This window comes from Dermacentor variabilis, chromosome 9 (genome assembly GCF_050947875.1).
Source record: "Dermacentor variabilis isolate Ectoservices chromosome 9, ASM5094787v1, whole genome shotgun sequence".
Taxonomy (NCBI): domain Eukaryota; kingdom Metazoa; phylum Arthropoda; class Arachnida; order Ixodida; family Ixodidae; genus Dermacentor; species Dermacentor variabilis.
Genome location: NC_134576.1, coordinates 31,072,650 through 31,093,984, shown reverse-complemented (window position 1 = coordinate 31,093,984; position 21,335 = coordinate 31,072,650). Strand labels below are relative to the sequence as shown.

The following is a 21,335-nucleotide window of genomic DNA, read 5'->3' as shown; positions in this document are numbered from 1 at the left end:
ACACGGAAAATGTTCTGCCGAGACCTGTGCAGTGGTTGCATTGCGATTCCGGACACCGTCTCATTTGACTGTTTCACAGGTGCTGACACTGCTGTACTGACATGCGCAGAACTCGACGATGGCGAGACCATTCGTCGGGTTTCTGCTGCACCGCCAGACAATGACTCAGAGTCGGAACATGACACACCATGTGCTACGCTGCCGTCGCATGCGGAGCGTGTACAAGCAGTGACTGTGCTTTCAGCCATACGACCGTACGACCCTCTCCGAGATTCAGGCTTATCTGATTGCATGGAAACGGAATAACGTACAATGGCGCATTCACGATTTCTTCAAGCCTACTGCCGAGCCCGAATAAGTGCGTGGAAATAAAAAGATTTCATTTTTTTTCTTAATCTGCTTTTTCGGACACCTGTTTATTTGGACATTTCCGCAGTCCCCGTGAGGTCTGAATAAACGGTCGGCGACTGTATCCCTGTTGAAGATGTCTGCTACTGCCCAGCACTGTAGTCTACCAAAAGCAGGAAAAAATAACAAATAGTGCAATAAACATTTCTTGTGAAGAGCTGCACTCTCAAAAAACCAAAGATACACATGAAAGCGTCAAGCCATACTTCAAACCTCTTTCACCGTTGCATGACTACTTTGGTAAGCCTAACGCTGCTGAGGAGTGAGAAATAATGAGTGTGCAGTTCAAAATAATTGTGCACCCTGTTGCACTGAGATTTTGCTCTTTCATGCGACAAGGGTCAGAGCTCACCTTGTGGATGTCGGAAGCATCAAGGCCGGCCTGTTGCAGGACCTCATCGATGAGCTCTGCACATCGGTTCAGCAAGGAGCCCAGCAGGGACTCGAACCGGGCCCTGGTTGAAGATATTGAGGACAAGCAAGGAAATAGATTTGTCTGTGCCAATGGCATTTGTCTATACCCTGGATTATCCAGGATTTCTATTTTATAATTTTTTTTTGTTTTATATTGCAGTATTGTAGATGCATTGGTTCAAGCAAAGAAGCATAGTCAAAGCCCGCCCACTGGTCCCAAAAACTACCATCTCAACTACCGTATAGTGCAGAAAATAGGTTAAAGTTTGTTCCAAAAAATATCACTAAAAGGTCATCCCTCCACTCATATACCGGCCCTCGGCACAACATGAATAGTCGTCTGGCAACATGTAGGAGCACAGACCTTTTGGCATCCACATCGTTATCGCCTCCTTGGTGACCGACGCGGCCTACGCAGTTGGACCGATGCCATCTTCCCTTTTTGTGCAGCGATCGTTCTTGGCGTTGCTAATTTCCCGACAACCAGCAAAATGAGTACGGGTACTCGACGTCAGTTCACCGCGGTGTTTAAAAAGAAAGTCATAGAATATGTTGAAATGCATGGGAACATGCCTGCCCAGCGGCAATTTGGCGTGTCGGAAAAAGGCGTCCGGTACTGGCGAACGCAGAAAGTCAAGCTGTCTGCCTGCAACGCGCGGAAGACGTCCTTTCGCGGGCGCCACGCGGTGCACCCGGAACTCGAAGAAAAGGTGGGGGAGTTCGTCCGCGAGCATCGTGCCAGATCTTTGACAGTGACAGCGGAACTCATCCGCATCAAAGCTATTGAGATCGCCCGAGAATCCAGACTGCCCAAGCAACAATTCAAGGGCTCCATTTATTGGGTTCGTCGCTTCATGCGACGCAAGGGATTCGCACTTCAATGGCGCACATCAATCTGCCAGAAGCTGCCAGAGCCATACGAGGACAAGCTGGCCGAATTCCAGTGCTATGTTATTCGTCTCCGGCTCCGGCAGCAGCATAGCTACATGTTGGGACAGATCGGCAACGCTGATGAAATGCCGGTGTGGTTCGACATGCCGTCGCCCACCACAGTGTGTGAATGCGGCGCAAAAGAAGTCAAGCTTCTTTCTATGGGGCACGAGCATTTGCGCTTCACGGTGATGCTCGCGTGTACTGCAGACGGCAGAAAGCTGCCCCCATACATAATATTCAAGAGGAAGACGCTGCCGAAGGGGCTTTTCCGCGGGATGTTATCGTTCGCGTGAATGAAAAGGGCTATATGAACAAGGCCCTCATGCTCAATTAGATTAAGACCGTCTGGAATCGGCGACCCGGCGCACTCCTACGGTGTCCGAGCATGCTCGTCTTGGATGCCTTTCGCGGGCACTTGACCACAGGTGTGAAGCAGGCACTATGCGTTGGGAGGACAGAACTTGCCGTCATTTCGGGAGGCATGACCTCAACACTTCAGCCACTGGACGTCGTGCTCAACAAGCCCTTTAAAGACCGTGTCTGTGAACAATATACAGTGAACTTTATTATGCACCCGTGCATAACAGTACTGATCGCGCTTACCATCTGTCGAATGCTACGTGAACGACTCTTCAATACAAACCAAGTGATCTGCACGCACCAAACATACTTAAGTAGATACCTCATTTCATTACTTTCATCACTTTCCGCATTTCCATGACTAAAAAGAAAGCTGCAACCAAACTTGCCGTTATTATGTGTAGGCTTTATAATGGTTGTGGTCAAAACAACAAAAAAGGTGCCTTTTGATTCTTCTCATCTGCACTCATGGGCAAGCAACAAATCGGGAACGGCAACGATAGTAGCCACGTTTACACTAATATAAAAGTGTACCCTATTCATACGCCGATGCTTGTAACATAGCTAAGATATTCACCCACCCTTAGTGGAAACATGCCGTATTAGGATAGTAGTGAAGACAGATGCCGCAGTTTCCGCAGATGCCGGCCGTGTGTTTCTATGTCACTGGCAGCTAAGCGCGCCCATCTGTTTATGTCCCCTCAAAGTGGACATGGCTATGTTATTGCTGTGAACTTGCCGATATTAACGATATTATTCATTACTGATACGAAAGAAACTGTTTCAATGCACGTAATGTACTCACTAGAAGAAAAAATGAATAGTGTTCGGCGTGTTCGGCTTGCTCTGCTGACCGGCATTTTTGTTTTGGTGTCCTGCAGAAAACACGGGATGAAAAAAAAAATTTTTTTTTTCGTGGGAAATTTCCCCCACGTAATGATCGCACCCTGATTTTGCGTCAATTTTTCTGACAAGAAAGTGCGATCATTATGCAAGTAAATACGGTACACGGCTCCGAAATGCAACCACTGCACATCTTTTATATGTAAAAGCCTTCTACAATTTCGCGAGCTTCTGCAAGTCATGCGTCAGGATATTTAAAGATTGTGAAGAATGCCGCCGATTTCAATTGATTAGATTCCGTCCTTACCAAGTTTTACGCCCACAGAAATTACGAAAGTCTTCAAGAGCAGTTCAGCGGTCTCAAAGACAGAAGTTATCCTGCACTTCCGCTAGCAACGGCATCCGAGAGACTTATCAAAAAGATAAAACTCCATTTTTCAATAGAAACTGCTGTAACTGGTGAAAACAAGAAGTCTATCTTCACTTCAAAAAAAGTGCCAATGGTTATAAAGTGGATGTGTTTTTTTTTCTGCCAACTTAAACTTGGACAGGCTTGTGCCGTGATTGAGAGGAAGGTATATAGATTAACTACTGCCAGTTTCTCCGACAAACCCTTATGTCTCTTGTGCCGTTGGCATCGCTTGCAAGATTCCACTGTCTTGTGGAAAAGCCTGCATTGAGCAGACTGGGAAAAATATACCTCGCTTATATTCGAATACGTAAATATGATAATCACTAGAGAAGGAGTGACAAGATAAAAGAACACGACAAGGAAACAAAGGTGTTACATAAACACAATGCAGTCTGTCGCATCTCTCACAGTCTACCACAAAGTCCGCAGGTGCGCCAGAAGCCGAGAAACACTACTATCAAGGTACACACCTGCTGATGTTGAGGTTGATATCCATTCCCTCGTAGACGGACTCGGCAAAGCACTGGGCTGTCTCCAGCGTCGCCAGCACGTGCTTGGCCGTCTCGGCGGCATTCCATAGCCGTGCCAGTGCTCGCCGGCTCTCACGCAGGTCGGCCCCACGGCTCTGGCTGCAATCATTCGTTTTAACCGCTTAACAGTTTCACACAAGCTTTTACTGTTAAAATCCCTATCTTTTACTGGTCTCTTGCCGGTAAATGGCAAGAGGCAATGCAATGGCCCAACCAAGTCAGTGCTTTTCAAAACAGCTGGACGGTAGACCCACAAGAATGTGATCACCATAAACCTATTTACGTTCAGCGCAAGACAAAGGCGCTTCCCATCCATCTCCAACGACTCCCACCTTGTGCCAGACAAGTGGTGCAAATTAATCGGTGCTGAAAAGGACGACGTGAGGGCGTGGCCTCCGAGCGCTCACCGCTTGAATTCCTGGGCACAGTGGTCGACGACCGCAGCAGTGAAGTCTCGGCCTCCCAGAGCAGGTTGCGCAGAGGCATGGGCCACGATGCGGTAGGCCCCGTTGCACACTGCAACCACACTGGCACTCGCCGTACGACCACCCAGGCGGTACAGCAGGTAACGGCTGCAGAAAGTGCAGGGCATATAGCACTCAGGCTCAGTTCTGTCAGGGCCTGCCTTCGAACTGGACTGCATTCAGAAGTCCCAAAAGGCCTCCAAGTCTATCATGTTCAATTTAAATTTTCACACAATTCAAACACCCTACTAAAGTAATGCTAACTTAATTTTCATTTTGTAGTTTGAAGTGCTCCATAGACTTTCATTATTTGACTCCGATTAATTTGATGTTTCCATTATCTCGATCATGATTGAAGGTCGTGGCTGGCGCCCATACTTTTCTATGGGCCTAAAATTTTGTTACTATGATCCTGAAATTTGCCTTTGCCGAATAATTTGAACTTTGTTGGTCAGCACGCACAAGCCTGACCACAATGATCACCCCACTGGTGAGTCCAATAGAGGCAGTGTCTGTCTTGGTGGCACTTTGGGTACAGTGAATGCACCAAACATACATTATCTCACATCGAGAACGGCCATTTTCAGCCCGCCCCAGGAAGAATTTAAAGTGAGAACGGTAGCCCACAATGAACTACAGTTGACCCCGGATAATTCAAACTCGAAGGAAATAGTTTGACATATCGATAATTCTAAATATAAAACATGCCTTATCCGAGATATCCACAGGTCTTGGACAGTATCCCAAGATTGTGAAAAGCAGAAACGTACCGATTTGCTTTTCCGAGGCCGCGTTTGATGCGCAAAAGTTGACTTAATTTTTGCTCACGGATATTGCAAGTAGCTCGCACTGCCTGCTTGCACTGCACTGCCTGCATACTGCTTTGGTATACTGCTTGCAATGCTAACCCTACGGTTCGCACCATCTGAGCAAGAGACTACACTGCGCCTCGTGTGCATCAAAGTGCTTGTGCACCGTGGCAGCAAACTTGCCTGTATGCATACGCAGAGGGCAGGCACCAGTGCACTTGTACAGCACATGTGAATGTGCCCAGCAGCGTGTCCATTACAATGCAGTCAAATCCGGCGATACTGAAAGCCAGACAACGAAATTCTCATTGCGAAATATTTTCGTAACGCTGGTGAACACCCATAGGATTTAAAGTAGGTACTTCATATCTCTTGAGAACCAAACGTCATTAAACTGCAATCCCTGCAATCCAACAACTGTTGCGTGCCCGCCACATTCGTCGTGCAGGACATGGAAAGGTTACTGAAAGCACTAAGAGAAAGGAACAAAGAATAGTTGTACTAGAGCAATTTTCTGCAACAAGAAATTTACTTTAAAGGTAAGCTTCCTTAGCAATGCCTCCTAGGCTTCGCTGACTGTGGCTGCTACTGCTGCTGTCCTGCTGAACAGGTGACACATAGAGCATAAACGAATTACTTGTATAATGGTGGGATCGAACCTCGATCTCCCGGCACGACAGCCCAATGCTCAGAAGCATTAGGACACAACCACATGTATAGTTCTCTCCTGCCAACACTAGGTAGCTCTTTGAGATGATTGGCCCATGTGGTATACCTTGTAGCATGTTTGCGCGGCACCACAAGCATACAAAACACATGCGCACACCAGTTTACGCATGTGCTCTCGTGCGAGAGCTTTGAGCTTTGTGTCTTTCAAAGGTTTAGGTGTTGCGGTCAGTGAGGGAGGGGGGTCACATTTCTCCCGTGCCTCAGCTGACAATTGCAAGGTGTGTTCTTCACTAAAGTCGACTGTGCATCTTTTATTGAGATGTACAATTTCATCTTGCCGGTTTAACAAAGCTTCGCTTAGATTGATTCCTGCAGTACGTGGGATTTGCATGATTTTCTTTACACATGAAAATGCTCGCCTAATTTCCGTGAAAAGCTGCTCATTGCCTTACCAGTCAAAAAAAAGACCGGAGAAAATGTCAAGTTTTTCTCCCTAAAAGCAATGCAGTTACCTAGTATAACAAAAACATGCAGCAGCTTGCTGTCATGTAGCTCTCACGAAGCAGCCTGCCGAATATATGTTTGCCAATTTGCACAAACTACAGTAGAACCTTGTTCATATGTTTGGAAAAAAACTGCGAGAAAGAACTTACTAACTGGGAAAACGTACGATCCAAAGTAACTAAAAACATTTGACAGACTGAACTATTGTTGACATCTACGTAATGCAAAGCGTTGAACGGATTGTTGCGGCAGGAATCAGCGACATGCTGGCGGTGCTCTGGTGGCCCGAGACGTGTTTTGTTGTTTTCCTATTGCGTGGTGTTTTTAAGAGGGCGACTGGAAACCGAAGCGAAATCAAGCTGGCAGGCGACGCCAGATGCCGCCGAAGCAAAACATGATGACCACATCGCGCCGTCAGGGAACGGCGGCACGCAACCAATGGCACTACGCACCCCCCACTGTAAAACGGATAGGTGAAGATGCTTATTGCAATAGGTTTGGCGGCAATAGCTGTGAATATGGCATGCGACGACTCGAGTGGAGATGTGCTGGTACTGGAATAAGAAAGTGTGCATGCCGCTGTTTTCACATGAGACGGGTGGTTATACACTGTTCTCAATTGCCTGGTCCTTTCGCCTTTTCTTGGTCACATGGGATCTAGCGGCCGGAAAACATTTATGGTAGCAGTCTGCAGCAGGGTACGGCGTGGAAAGCAGAGATAAGACTGTCCATGGGCACGATTGCCACCAATCATGCTGACGCAGCAAGACTGAGTCGTGTGGTCGCCTGCTTTGCCAGGGATCATGCTGCAGCTCAATTTGTATCGTCTGCCGCAGCACAAAAGGTGGTGTGCAACATGTAAAACTTAGCACATTATAAGGTCAATGGACTTGGGCCTGTCGAAAAACTTGTATCATCCCTGAAGACTAAACCCCATGAGCGCGATTTGGTGCGCGACAGCGACGAGCGACAGCTTCGCGCGACGAATCGGGCCGTCGCTTGAACAGATCGCTCGGCCTTGTCGCACGATCGCTCGGTTTTGCAAATCTAGAATTTGTCGCTCGTTGCCCGGAAGTGCTATGAGCGACTAGCCAACAGTAGGCATCCGGAACAGGATGTAAATTAGTGACGTACTATCGGTTTGCGCAGGTGCGCGCTTCTCAGTATACAAACGGAACGAGCAAACTACCAAATTTTTATATGTAAACAAAATAAACCCATTGCAAGACCTTCAGAAGACTTTATGTTGTTTTGTACAGCCAAACAAATTAACTTAAACAATTATAGCAAGTGCCACGCCAGGTTTGGCGCTAACTCGATCCCCTAATACCGGCAACACTGGAGAGCTGTCACGCGAAGCGGTCGCTCGCTTGGAGTTTGACTTCTGGGCGACCAGCGAACGCGACAGCCATGTCCATCGCATCGCTTGCATGGGGTTTATACTTAAGTTTATATCAGGCATGATCTTATCACTGAGATTCTATTGTACTGAGGTTATAAATACATGGTGTTCTTGGACAAGAAGTAATGAAAAGCGAAATACGTCGTTATATAGAAAATTTCTTTAGACTGAACTTTGGTATGTATATAGAGGTTTAACTGTATTACGTTTCCATTTTAAACATCGCTGTGCTGTCGTCGTATTACTTTTCTTGATTTCTTTTTGCTTGCTATCTTTGCAAAACCCAATGGGCTTCTTTGTGATGTTCATCCTTTGCATACAATTACTGTCTCTGTCTCTCTCACTTTCACTTGGGCGACACTAGGTTGCCTACTTGTACTTCAATCCACCCGGCACTTGAGTGCCAGCTCTCTTAGCCTCTATTTCCATGCCGTATCTACGTTTTTCAGGTACGAACATTTGCGCATTTGCATCTCACTGAACCCCTCCCTCTGGTTGCAACAAAGGGAATGCTCACCAGACATCTGGCGATGGGGCCGTGCCCATGTGATAGGCCAAGGCTGCTGCGGTAGGCTCGTTGACCACCCGCAACACCTGGAAGCCTGCCTTGGTGGCAGCACACCTGCAGAAACAGGACACGTACATACTCTATCATGCTATGACCAACAGACAAGCTTCAGAGCGTTGCATCAGAAAAATATGGGAGCACTGCCAGCAATAAAAAGGCAGTTTCGCAAAGCACCGAAAGCAATGCCAAGGTTTACCATTGCGCTACAGGCATCTCAGAACGATAGCGTGACAAGAAGCACAGCCAGCACCGTTGCAGGAGACATACTTCGATGGTGCATAAGACGAAGTCAAAGAAAAACCTGCTGGCGCATGTCAGCATTCAACGAAAGGATTGAATATAGATTTCACATGTTTACTGTCCGCTCTGATCAAAATTTCGGTGTGGTATGCACTGCTCAGCAGGAACACTAAGGTGTGTACACAATGCTCATGTGAGCCGCAGAAGCTAGAACGCTGCCCTGGCTCAAGAAGATCCAACTGAAGCAGATCAGACAATGACTTATAGCTTACAGCACACCATGAACGTTCAGAATCAATTCCGTGTACTTTACCTTTACTGTGAAAGTTGCTGTTAACTGGCTAATTAGGCCTTAAATAAGAACATCCTGTTTTGGATATTATATTGTTATGGGGTGTATTTACTCAATAGTAACAGCTAGCCCTTGGCTAGTCAAGACCGCACAGGGCACACAGGTTTTAGCAGGTTTTACAGTACATCAGAGGAAAAGTATAACCGCATTTTTGAAATAAGCTGGTACAAATGCATTCACTGTAAAAATTTTATTCTAACTGTTTTAAAAAAAATAATCCAGTTATTGTAAGTGCCTCGTCCCCCCTTAAAAGATTTGCTGCTGTTGGCAATGGCGATGAAACGTGGAGAGCACGACTAGGGTCTTAAGGGTTGCAAAAAGCGGCAACCACACGCACACAATATTCAAGCAATGCAACAAACAGGCAGAACCTGTCGCGCCGTCACATCGCGGCATGGAGAAACCACATGGACGTGACATCACGAAAAAATAAATTTACATGGTTGTCCAAATAATTACTGTCATAAAGAAATGTCCAATGTAGCACAAGGTCAATATTTTAAAAACAGTGTTACAAGTCGAGCTTTAAGACGCTGTCATTGGCAGTCGAAATCTGTTTATTGCCGCCAGCATAAAATGCCGTGGCACCGCATAGTGAGCAAAATGGAACACTTTTGCGGCTCTTGGCGGCCTCTTAGACAGGCCAAAACAAATCAGTCTCAACAATAATGGCAAGACATCGCCAATACTTTGTCCCCAGTGTGAGGTGAGATGAAGAAATGGCTGCTTTTACTAGTATTTATTTTATTTGCTGTTGTGGCAGAGAGCAAGTTGCAAGAACAAATTCAAGTCTAAATGTGCAGACTGGTGGCTACCATGTTGTTGCATAATCATGCTGTCCCCGGCGAAACGTGGCCTTTCAGGCAACAAGCAAAATTTTCTGGATGGCCAAAAACCAGCAACGCAACAAGCGACAGCCACATATTGCCCTCCACGACGGCAAAACCTGCCCTTGTCGCTGCCGACTGTCACTGTCACTTGAAAATTGCGTGCATGCAGTTGGCCCTTAAAGGGAAGCTGAAGAGTCTGTCGAATTCCATAAGACGCTCATATACGGATGCGGGAACCTTATAAACCATGTAGGTAAAATTTTGGGGTTGTTTTTCAATTAGGAGCGACGTAATCGTCGGTTAAAAGTGTGCTGTAGCTCCGCCCCCCGTCGAATGCCGTGCGCTGCTGCTGACGCTGACGATGGGAGCGGAGACCAAGAACCGCGGCGTTGTGACGTCAACACTAGTGTTCCGTTCCTTCGCAGCCTCCGCGACCGTGCCTGACCGTGCTTGTTTCTGCGTGCGTGCCATCGTAATCTGCTTCGATTGAACCTGCATTCCTTTGTTGGTACGTCTGCGTGTATGTAGAGTGGTAGTCAACGTGCGCAGCATCAAGTGAAGTGGTGGGCCGATCATGCCGGCTTTCTGTACAGCCTACGGTTGCGCGAACACCAGCGGCCGCGACGATGTTGTCTTCCATTGCTTCCCACAAGACAAGAAGCTTTTAACGAAGTGGGAGGCTGCTGTGAAGCGAAAGAATTTCAAGCCCTCAAGAACAACAGTGCTGTGCTCCAACTCAAGAACAACAGTGCTGCGAGCTCCTTCGTGTTAGCACGCTGAACGGAAGGTGCATGTTTATCCCCCGCCCTTGACGCAGGTTTCGTCGCAAAGCGCCGCGAATTTTCTATTTGCACGTGTGTCGTAAAACAGTCTGCATGCAGCTACCATAACGCAGTGCAAATGTAGAGTTTGCATGTGCTGGAAAGCCGGCGCACGCCAGGGCGCTACGCTCCCCCCTTCTCTCGCACACAGCGAGAAACCAACCGTCTCACGTAGCCGACGGAATTCGCCGCCTTTACGACTTCGGTTACGAGTAGTGTGCGGATGGCGCACAGATGAAGGTCACTACACTTACTGCATGAACCGGGAAGCTTTTCACGCGTTTACACCGTCTTTGTAGATGGCCGACAGCTTTGGACAGCGCACAAATGTCGACGATCGCATCCCCGCTTACGTTCCACGAGGAGGCATGCAGGAACACAACACTACAGTTGTTTGACCGGAAACGAGCTCACTAGATCGGCGAAAGATCGGCGAGATCACTAGATCGCTTTGCAAAAAACATACTCACCAAACACCATTTCCAACACGAGGAGATCCCAAGACTTCGCTTTCGTTCGCGTCGAAAGCACTGCTCGCACCAGCATCGTTTGCTTCTTCGAGAGGCCGGCTCTTCGCAATCGGCTCGTACATGTAGGGAGCAAAGCCGAACTCCTCAGAAAAACGGAGTCTCTCTAAATTTTCCATTACCATCTCAGAAAAACAGCACCAAACTACCTGGCACCGCGCTTCATGTGTAGCGGCAGCGGTCGGTTCGGACGAACACTAGTGTTGACGTCACGAGGCGCCCGACCAATCACAGGCGGAAACGAGACGCGCGAGCTGGGCGTGTCCGCTGCTGCACTTTTCGTCAAAATAAAATATATTTGCACTTTTTTTCGCTCAATTTCGATACGATATTCGAATTCGGAGGGTTGAAAACCATTATGTACAGATGTTCACTCATTTTTTCTGGAAGACCTTTCAGCTTCCCTTTAAGGCCGGTTCTCGAAGGTCAGTTTCGCTGCAATACAGCGGTGTTATGCGGTACACGGTGAAGCATACTAAGTGCATAGAGAAAAGCCAAGAGTACAAAGGCACCATTGTCACGGGACATGTCACATGTGCACCCGCTGTCTCCTGTCAAAGTAGGAGCACCAAAATGCCTAATAAGTGTACTGGCTGGCCTTTAAAGCTATTTTGGACGTGTTGTGGTGCTTTGTGCCCTTGAGGGCAGTTAAAGGCATGCATTCATTTTTTTTTTCAAACTGCCTGATTTTTCAGATGCTTTCACAATCCATAGGAAGTCTGAAAAATCAGACATTGACTGTACCGCTCAGACTACTTATAACGTAATCACTCTTAGTGCATGACCGATTATAATGTGGCCTTTTCCAACTCCCGTTTATCTTCCTATAGAACTCAATGTATATATGCATATCGCTTGTAGTGCAGCCACGCGAGACAGAATACCGGTTATAATGTGGTTATAATGGCACCACAGAATGAGGCAGCAAGTTTGCTTCTCAATGAGGTGCTTAGGCCAAGGGGAGTGCAATGAGGGCGATGCGGAGGAGGAGGAGATGAGGAGCAAGAGAGCAGACAAGAAATAGAGCAAAAAAAAATTTTAAAATGCGGCAGCCGCATGATGGCTCACTGGCGGGGCTTGCTTAGGCGACAGAGAAGCCTCTTGCTCTGTTCGCTTGTCAGCGGCATGCGGTCCACACCGAACGCATGCACACTGTCGTTCTTTGGCACTTCAGTTTGTCCACAGAAACTAAATACATCCACTGACTGATATTTTTCTTGGACCTAGACGGGGAGGCAAAAATGTCTGAAGCATGCCTGAAAAACAAAATTCGACAGCCAAATTATTGTTTCTTCATGTTGTTTTGTTTTACAACTCCAGCGCTGCAGAAAAAATTGGTTAAGCCCACGAGAGTGTTCGCTTGTCACGAAGTACATATGCCACGTGTGCGACAGTGACTCCACGACACTGTCAGCTGTCAGTTTCAACCTTGTTCCACAAATGTATCAGTTTGGAACGTTTTGGAGATGTGAGCTTTCACCATTCCTACCAATGTGCACACATACAAACTTTTGCTGTACACAGAGTCCGCTTTATGCGCTCTACCGTCAGTTCAGCCAGTAGGCGTGATCTCACACCAGATCTTTATGTATTCATCTACGGGTACAAACATACATCAAGGGCAAGCTTCCTGTGACCACTTGCCACCCAACCACCCCGCCGGCTAGGTCTGACTAACGTCGTCTCGTCGGTAGCTGGTGGCCCAAGTTACAGTTTGGTGCAGCCAACAAAATGCTTCGCAGCGGTTGTATAGCAGTTGGAAAGCGAAGGAACCATCTCGCCAATGAAAGTGAGGGCCCAACCCAGTTGTACGCTTCGATTCCCAGACACACGGGGCTGCTTGGCCTAGGCAATTTGCATGTGCACCGCATTTAAAAAATGGTTTAGTTTGTGGGAACAGTGCGGTCCCTCAGTCCATGCCAGCAGGCCCCGGTCCTCGCCGGCCGCGTCCAAGAGCGCCCAGCCGAGCCTTGAACCACCGCTTGCGCTCACAAGTCACTTTGTCCTCCACTTCTTAAACTGCTGGCTCCGATGCCCGAGTTCCCATACTACCCCCAACCCCCTCTGTGAATGCGGTGATGGCACTGGGCCACAGAGGCTAGCAGCGACGACACCGCACCCTTGGTGGCGGGAAAACCTTGCAGACTGCTGCACCGAATGAGGATCAGCAGAGCAGGCAACGTCCGGGCCACCAAGGTCTTCCAGGAACCTGAAGGCCCTAAACCTGGCTGGCTTCCCAGAGGTATGCTTTGCAAAGGTGCAGCAGACCAGGTGGTGGAGCCTAAGAGTTGTCGAGGTCTTGCAGGAATCAGAAGGCCCTAAACCATTCCTGGAGGCATACCTGGTCCAGTCTTAGGTATGTGTATATGGTTGCCGCGGTGGTTTGAGGCTCGGCTGACCGTGCCCATGAGCGTCCAGCCAAGCCTCGAACCACCGCTCGTGCTCACGAGTCACTTAGTAATCCACTAGTTCAACTGCTGGCTCTGATGTCGGAGTTCCCATAAGTTATGGCAAAGTCCCCACGGGCCCCCCATTCACATGCGAATCTTGCTCTGACCATGCCTCCTCCACTGCCAAAAAAATTTTTAAAAAGAGAGAAAAGAAAAAGTACAGGAATTCACAAACAAAACAAGACCATGATGGTGCTGGCTGGTTAGATGGTGCAGCAACAGTGCTCCCTTTAGGTTGTTTCAATGCTTGCTTGTCACTGCCGCGGCTCATTATCTATTTGATTTGAAGTAGTTTCACGACAAATTAGGCACTGATAATTAAACAAAAGGTAGTTTACAACATATACAGTTTTCTAAAAATTTAGTTGTTCAGAACTGTATGGTTTTCAATGGCCATCTCCCCCACAATAAGGCAAAGTTCCCCATCCTTCAAAGCCTCGTTATCTCCTATGAAATCCCAGCTTCTACTCAGCCATCCCTGTTGAAGTTCCCTTCTCTTTCATGGTTGCCTATTGTTCTCTTTTCGGGTCGATATTTTACACTTACCATACATACTTACTCGAATATAGGTTGATCCCTACAAAATGAATTTGCTGAGAAATAAAAACAACTGCAATTCAAGTAATGGTCAAATGATATGGTAGTAGGTCAGCCACTAAATCTCGCCATTCAATGCCACAAACTGCATCCTTGTTGAAAGTGCCAGACGAGTCATCCTCCATGCCGTCAAGTGCGTTAGATATACAGTATTTCTTAAAAGCCAATCTGGGTAATCTCTAGACTGGCTTTACGGGGGGCGCAACAGAGGAACACAGTTTGCTTGGTACTCTTGCTAGCTTTCTTCATGACATATAGGTCGAGACTCCTTGGTCACAAATATAGTTCAACAGCTAATTAAAATAAAAATTTTCAAAAAAAAAATGTCCACCTATATTCGAATAAATACGGTAATACAGTCGAACCCGACTATATCGAACCCGTTTACATCGAATTATTCTATATATCGAACAATTTCAGGACACGATATAGTTACAATGAGTATATATCGCAAAAATTACGCTTACATCGAACAAAAATAGCAGCGACACCCGATACAGTGGAACCCCGTTCATACGTTTTTCACCGGACCGGGGAAAAAAAACGTAACAGCCGGGAAAACGCAACAGTGAGGAAAGCTCCGAAAATGAATGAAAAAAAGGGCAGCTTCAACTATAGACAATTTATTTCCACAGAGTGCGCTTAGGACTTAAAAAAGTCTAGAATGATGGCTTGCCGTTTCTTTCGCTCGCTAGAAATCACCACACGTTTCTCAATAGCCTGGAAGGCCGCATTGCTGTCAGCGTCGCTGTGAGGTGCGACGTACCTGCGGAGGAGGTCTAGAGCCGCGACGGCTTCTCCAAAGCTAGGATTTGGCCACTCCCCGGCATCATGCGGCTCGTGCTCCTCGTCGTCACCGCGCCACGGCAATGGCAACAGACAAAGGAATATCCGCGGGAAATTTTGCCCTCTTTGGCGTAATCATGCTAACCTGCTAACGATTGTTTAGTATTGCTGCGGAGCGCGCGCGTCCGAGCAGCCCGGTTGCGCGCGGCGCGCCGTGGGAGAAATGTAAACAAGAGAGGAGAGCTGGCCCGATAGGCGGAGCAACGCCAACTTCCGGTTTCACTTTCGCTTCACAAAGAGTGACGCGAGGGCCTCTCCCGAGTTTCCTTCCTCCGTGAGTCGACCCGTCCAACAACCATGCGGTGACCCTAATCACAGTGATGATAGTGAGAGCATTTTTCACGAATGGCCACTTAGTGGCGGCCTCTCGAACTGGCGTGCGGCTTCTTGCAGCCAGTTCCATAGCCAAGCCCGGCCAAGCCCAGCCAAAACTTGTCAAAAGCCAAAATGGCGGCTGGAGCGCGTTGCCTACTTCAGCCCAGGCGGGCTCGGAGTGCTAAGTTGCGACGTATCATGCGGGAACGTTTTCACAGCTACGACGTAACAGCGGGGTTCCTTATACATTGGATCCTATGTATACATCGGTCCCAATGGATCCATTGGATCCATTGGGACCGCATGAAAACGACGTAGCAGCCGGAAAAACGCAGCAGTGAGGAACGTAACAGCGGGGTTCTACTGTATATCGAACGTCAAGCAGCGGAAAGTGCCCCCGGAAGTTGGCTTTCCCTCGCGGTGGCGGAGAAAACGCGGCTGCGCGGCTCCATCCAACCGCTCTCCCTACCGTGACCGCGCCCGACCGCGCTGCCTCAGACGAGCCGTCGGCACCCCCCCTGCAAAAAATGATCCTGGCCCGCCCACAGCGCTTGCTCAGACAGCCAATCAGATACTCTTGTGCCCTCGTCGTGCAAGATGGCGAAAGTGCGCGTTGTCTCGCTGTTTATGTGTGCGCCTTGTAGGCCTTCTCCCACAGTGTTGCCGTGATGAAGCGGCAGAATTTGCCTTTCGTCGTGAAGCTCGCAATCATAAATAGTGTCGAACGCGGTGAGAAGTCGGATGTCCCCGCAGAGCACAAGATTCCGAGGAGCACTCTCGGCACGATCTTGAAGAATAAGGGGGAGATTAGGGCTAAAGCGTCTAATCTCGCGACCCGGTGCCCGTGGCGCCCGACCCGTACGCACGGCCGCGTACAAGTGGTTAAGGGGGGACGCGGGTCTTGACACGGCAAAAAATCACAAAAAAGTCGATTTTCGGAAAAGTGCATTTTCGCTACGTTTATACATTCAAGCATCCCTCCGCGAAATCTAGAAGCTAAATTTAATCGGAAAATAATAAAAAATCGCGCTTAAAGGGGCCAGGGTGAACGCGAAATCAGCAAAATTTGGTCAAAAATGTTCAAACTTCGCGCCGTCACCATTTGCGAACGCGGTGGCCGATGGCCGCCATCTTGCGCTTGTTTTGAAGCTGTTTTCTTTGTGCGCATTTTGCACCAGTTCAAAATGGCGTCGGTGAAGGGAAACCGACGCTATCGCGTCATTTCTAGAGGATGCGTCCGTGCCGCCGATTGGCCAAAGCGCGCACACCCCCCGCGCGCCTCGCTCCTATTGGTCCGGTGCTCGTCGGCGCGCGCTCGACCGCTCTCGCGTCTCGCTACGTTTGTTTATCTCTGGTTTCATCGCGCCGCTGTCTACGTTTCTTCAGCCGCTTGCATCGCGACGTTTGATAAGATGCTCATTTCGCTGCCCGAATGGCTGGAAAAGATTGTCGTTTCAAGGCTACTACGCGTCAAGCGGCTGTGGAATGCGCGACGGAAGGCGGCTAGGCCTGTCATACTTGCGGAGTTACCGGTTGCTGGTCTGCCTGGACATTCTACCGGATCGAGTTCCGAGCTGCAAAGTGGCACGTCTAGCGTCAACACTTCGTCCGCCCACGCCACGCGTGTTGGCACAGATCGTGCAGGCACCGTTTCCTTCACGACTGAAGAAAGTAGCGAGCGCGCAGCGAGCGCCGGAAAACGTCCGGAGCGCCGGACCTTCGAAGTGCTAACTCCAGCAAGAAGCGAGAAGCCTCTTTGAGCGCAAGGAAGCTGGCCAAAAAGCGGCAAAAAGATAGGATGTATCCAGATTATGCCCCGGGTGAATTTCCTTGAGATTTTATTGGTATATTCTCAATAAAGATGTTGCAGAATGTTTTTCCTTGATTTCTCAAAACAACAATTCCGACAGACTTCCAATTTTGGAGGTAAAATAGCTTCTGTCCTATTTCAGTTATCAACTTAATTTTTTTTTTGCCAGAAAGATAAATGTATGCAGTAAGCAATATGCACCTTTTCAAAGCAGCACTCTTCTCAAAAAGTTTTTGAAATGAGTCACATGCTTGACATGTCAAGATGGCATTTTTTTCTCACAACTTTGATGAGCTCTAACTCTTGCTCAGATTAGCCTAGAACATTGAATAATACCTTATGGCACTCCCTGAACATCCTAGATAGTCTTTATACTCAAATTACTGTGTTAGGGTTTTCTGTTTAGATGCTAATTTTCCTCCAAACAAAGGACTCTGCTTATACAATGCGTTTAGAGTATATCAGAAACTACTTATCCTGTGGCAAAATTAATTATATTTTTAGAATCTGCATATTAAAATACACAAACTGTGAAAATTTCGTTCAGATCTGTCCACAAATAAAAAAGTTGTATTTCAAGTGTAGCCTCCCCCCTTAATCTGAAATTGCTTCAGCCGTGCCGACTTCCGCGTGCTCGGTGATGACCGTAAATTTTGATGAATGCGACGAAGCCGTTGCCAGTGTTGCCGAAGTTTGGAGCGAACTGTCAGAATTTCCGGAAGCTGTTGACGAATCAACGGTGGATGAGTTTGTGAGCGCAAATGATGTGTCGCGACCACGGGAGAGCCCGAAAACGAAGACTACGTTGCCAACATCGTACCGAGCACAAGTGAAAGTGGGCACAATGAGGAAAGCAACGACGGTCCCACATCCTCCGAAATGATTGGTGCGCTCACAATAGTCCGGTGCTTCTGCGCGAATGCGGAAAGTTGCGGCCTCAGCTGCTCAGACTCCTTAATGTGGAAAAGTGCGTGCGTCGCAGGCAGCGAAATTGCCAAAGCAGAAGAAAATGCAGGACTATTTCGTGCGAAACTAAGCTAGTTTAATCAATAAAGTGATTTTATAAATGGTATGTGCTTTTATGACATCCAATTATTTAGCAGGCTTATATCGAATTATGCTCTATATCGAACTGATAGGCGTTTTTTTGCGAGTTCGATATAGCCGGGTTCGACTGTAGTTTGCGAATAGTGCACACAGTGCCGATGAACCAGAACTCTGATAATGATAATGAGCCGTGCTCGAGGGCAGTGCTTTAGAATGCAGCAGAAGCTGAACATTATCAGCGTAGCCTAAGAGATGGGGAATAGAGCCACTGGATGAAGATATGACGTAGACGAGTCATGCATCTGCGAATGGAATCACTTGCTGGCCGGCTACCCACTGCGAGCTTGTTTGCGAAAAACCGATGCCACCGTTTCCTGGATTCCTGCTGCTTCCGCCGATTCCGGATGCCACCGATTCATTTATCTGGCAACGTGGTTCACCGACAATGATAGACGTCACATCCAGCCAGGAATATAAAAGCGACCGAGGAGCCGTTGGATTTGGGCACGACACCACATCAGGAATGCATCAAGTAACAGTTCTGATTGTGCAGGTTAGTTACCTCGACGGTGCTACTTGTCCTAAGAGTGACGATTACTGTCTATTCGCGGTGTCGTGCCCAACTAAGTTCCTCGCCAAGATGAACGGCTTCCTTTTGCGAGTGTCGCATTGTTGTTCCTCTGCCCTGTCTTTGTTGCTCTTACTTGCCGGTGATATTGAGCCAAACCCTGGTCCTTCCCCTGAACAAACAACTCAAGAGCAATTGCTTTCTTCTTTGTTGGCAATCATGCATAGGCTTGAGTCAGGCCAGGCAGCAATACCGCATGAACTGAAGGGCGTCAAGGAAAAACAAGATGCAACATATATGACAATTAAGCAGCTATCCTACAGAGTTACAACGCTGGAGGCCAAGGTAGAATCACGTGACCAAACCGATAACTATGGTCTTGACCCTGCGCTGCGTGAAATTACTGTAAAGCTAGAAGAAGTTAAAGTGAAATGGGATGACGCCGAGAACAGGCAGCGTCGGTCAAACCTGCTGTTCTTTGGTCTTCAGAATGACGCGAAAGAGAACTGGGATGGCGCGAAGCAGAAAATAATTACATTTTGCTCTAATCATCTAGGAATCACTGTAACCGAATCCCAGTTTGAACACGTACATCGGTTAGGGAAGTTTTTTGTTGACAAGCAAAGGCCCATCATTGCAAAACTAACGTTTTTAAGGACAAACAGCGAATTCTGGCAACCGCGCACAAGTTGAAAGACTCTAATTATTCTATTTGCAAAGGTTTTTCTTTGCCGACCAGGTTAGCTAGGCGGAAACTTCTAGAATTCGCCAGAAACCAGAATAAGAAAAGCAAACTGGTCGCTGACAAACTGCACATTGACAACAAAACATACGTCTTTGATAGCACGACTAACTCAGTTGTGCTATCAGCAAGATAGCTAGACAAGGGCAAATGCACTCAGGAGCTGCCTAGGCCATCTAGCACTAGTCCACAGCTATCATAATCATTTACTAACATCCGCAGCCTGCTTCCTAAACGTGATGAAGTGTGTTCTTTTTTGGATGATACTAACAGCGATATAGTAGCACTGACAGAAACCTGGCTTCATAAAGACGTAATGGACAATGAAATTTTCCCTAACCAAAATAGCTATAACATATACAGGCGTGATCGTTCCGTTAAGAGAGGTGGCGGCGTCCTTATCGCCATCAAGAAAGCGCTTGCTTCATACCACGTACATAGTGACTCTTCTCTGGAAATAGTGTGGGCCACCTGTGCAACGGCCTCGGTCAAGGTATTGATTGGCGTCTGCTACCGACCTTCAGATTCTGATCTCTCCTTTATTACTAAACTTCATGCCAGTATTACCTCTGCCATCCAAACATGCCCAGCTGAATTCATTTACCTGGTTGCTGATTTTAACTTCCCGCACATTGACTGGCAGAATTTGTCAACCTCGTATCGCACCTCAGCGGAGCTTATCAGACTTAGTTTAGATTTCAATTTTTTTCAAGTGATAAATCAACCAACTCGCAGTTCTAACGTTTTAGATCTTGTCTTCTGCAGTGCACCTGAAATGATTGGCGAAGTTCTGTACTTCGATGGTTTTAGTGACCACAAGCTTATTCATATAGAGCTTAATGTCCCATTAGCATTTCAAGGTACTACAACAAGGCAAATTCGCGATTATAATAGAGCTGATTACAAAGAAATGAATAATAGGCTTAATGACTTTATCATTCAAACCTTCTTGCCCTCATTTTCGCATAGATCTGTTGAACACAACTGGGTGCTTTTTAAGAATATGATAAATAATCTAGTATACAAATATGTTCCCTTGATTTCCAATCTCAGATGACAAATCTAAACCATGGTTTACAAAAGCCCTCCGCCATTATCGAAATCAAAAGAAACATCTCTACAAAAAGGCCAAACTCGTGTCCACACCATCGGCTTGGGAAAAATACAGTGTATGCTTAAAATCTGATTGTTCTGCTGTTCGCGTTTCTAAGAATAAATATTTTTCTCACGACCTCCCCTCTCTTTTAAAATCTAATCCCAAAAAGTTTTGGCGTGTGATATCTCCCGCTAGTAATCATATTTCACTGACCAATGATGACCAGCTACCACTCTCTGATAGTGAATGCCCTCATGCATGTAACAGGTACTTTGCATCAGTATTCAGAAGGGCGGATCATTCCAACATACCCGTTGTCCCTGATCATGATTGGCAATATATGGCAATATATTAATGTCACCGTTGAAGGTATCGCTCAACTCATTGATAACCTAAAGATTTCTACAAGTGCTGGTGTTGACAACATTAACTCTAAAATATTAAAAAGCACTGCATCAATTTCCAGTCAAATTCTTTGCCTCCTTTTCCAACAATCACTATAATCTGGCTTGCTCCCTACCGACTGGAAAATTGCCAAAATCGTCCCTGTGTTTAACAGCGGAAACAGAAATTCACCCGAAAACTACCGTCCAATTTCACTGACATGCATTTGCTGTAAATTACTCGAACACATTATCGCTTCTCACGTTTACAGTCACCTCGAACATAATTCCTTCCTTTTTCCTGAACAGCATGGCTTCCGAAAAGGATTTTCTTGTGATACTCAACTGCTAGAATTCACGACTGATTTGCATTTTAACATGGACGCTAACCTACA

At 47.2% G+C, this 21,335-nt stretch overlaps 1 protein-coding gene across 2 annotated transcripts in view; it reads right to left on the bottom strand.

Moving 5' to 3' along the window:
* LOC142592567 (heat shock 70 kDa protein 14-like) overlaps positions 1 to 21,335 on the bottom strand; it is a 91,582-nt gene that overhangs the window by 42,974 nt on the left and 27,273 nt on the right. For both annotated transcript variants that reach the window (XM_075704093.1, XM_075704094.1), the window contains exons 6-9: positions 8,266 to 8,370; positions 4,308 to 4,472; positions 3,841 to 3,999; positions 761 to 863 (exon numbers count right to left, since the gene is read on the bottom strand). In XM_075704093.1, coding sequence (XP_075560208.1) covers positions 761 to 863; positions 3,841 to 3,999; positions 4,308 to 4,472; positions 8,266 to 8,370 — 532 coding nt within the window. The remainder of the gene's footprint in view (positions 1 to 760; positions 864 to 3,840; positions 4,000 to 4,307; positions 4,473 to 8,265; positions 8,371 to 21,335) is intronic.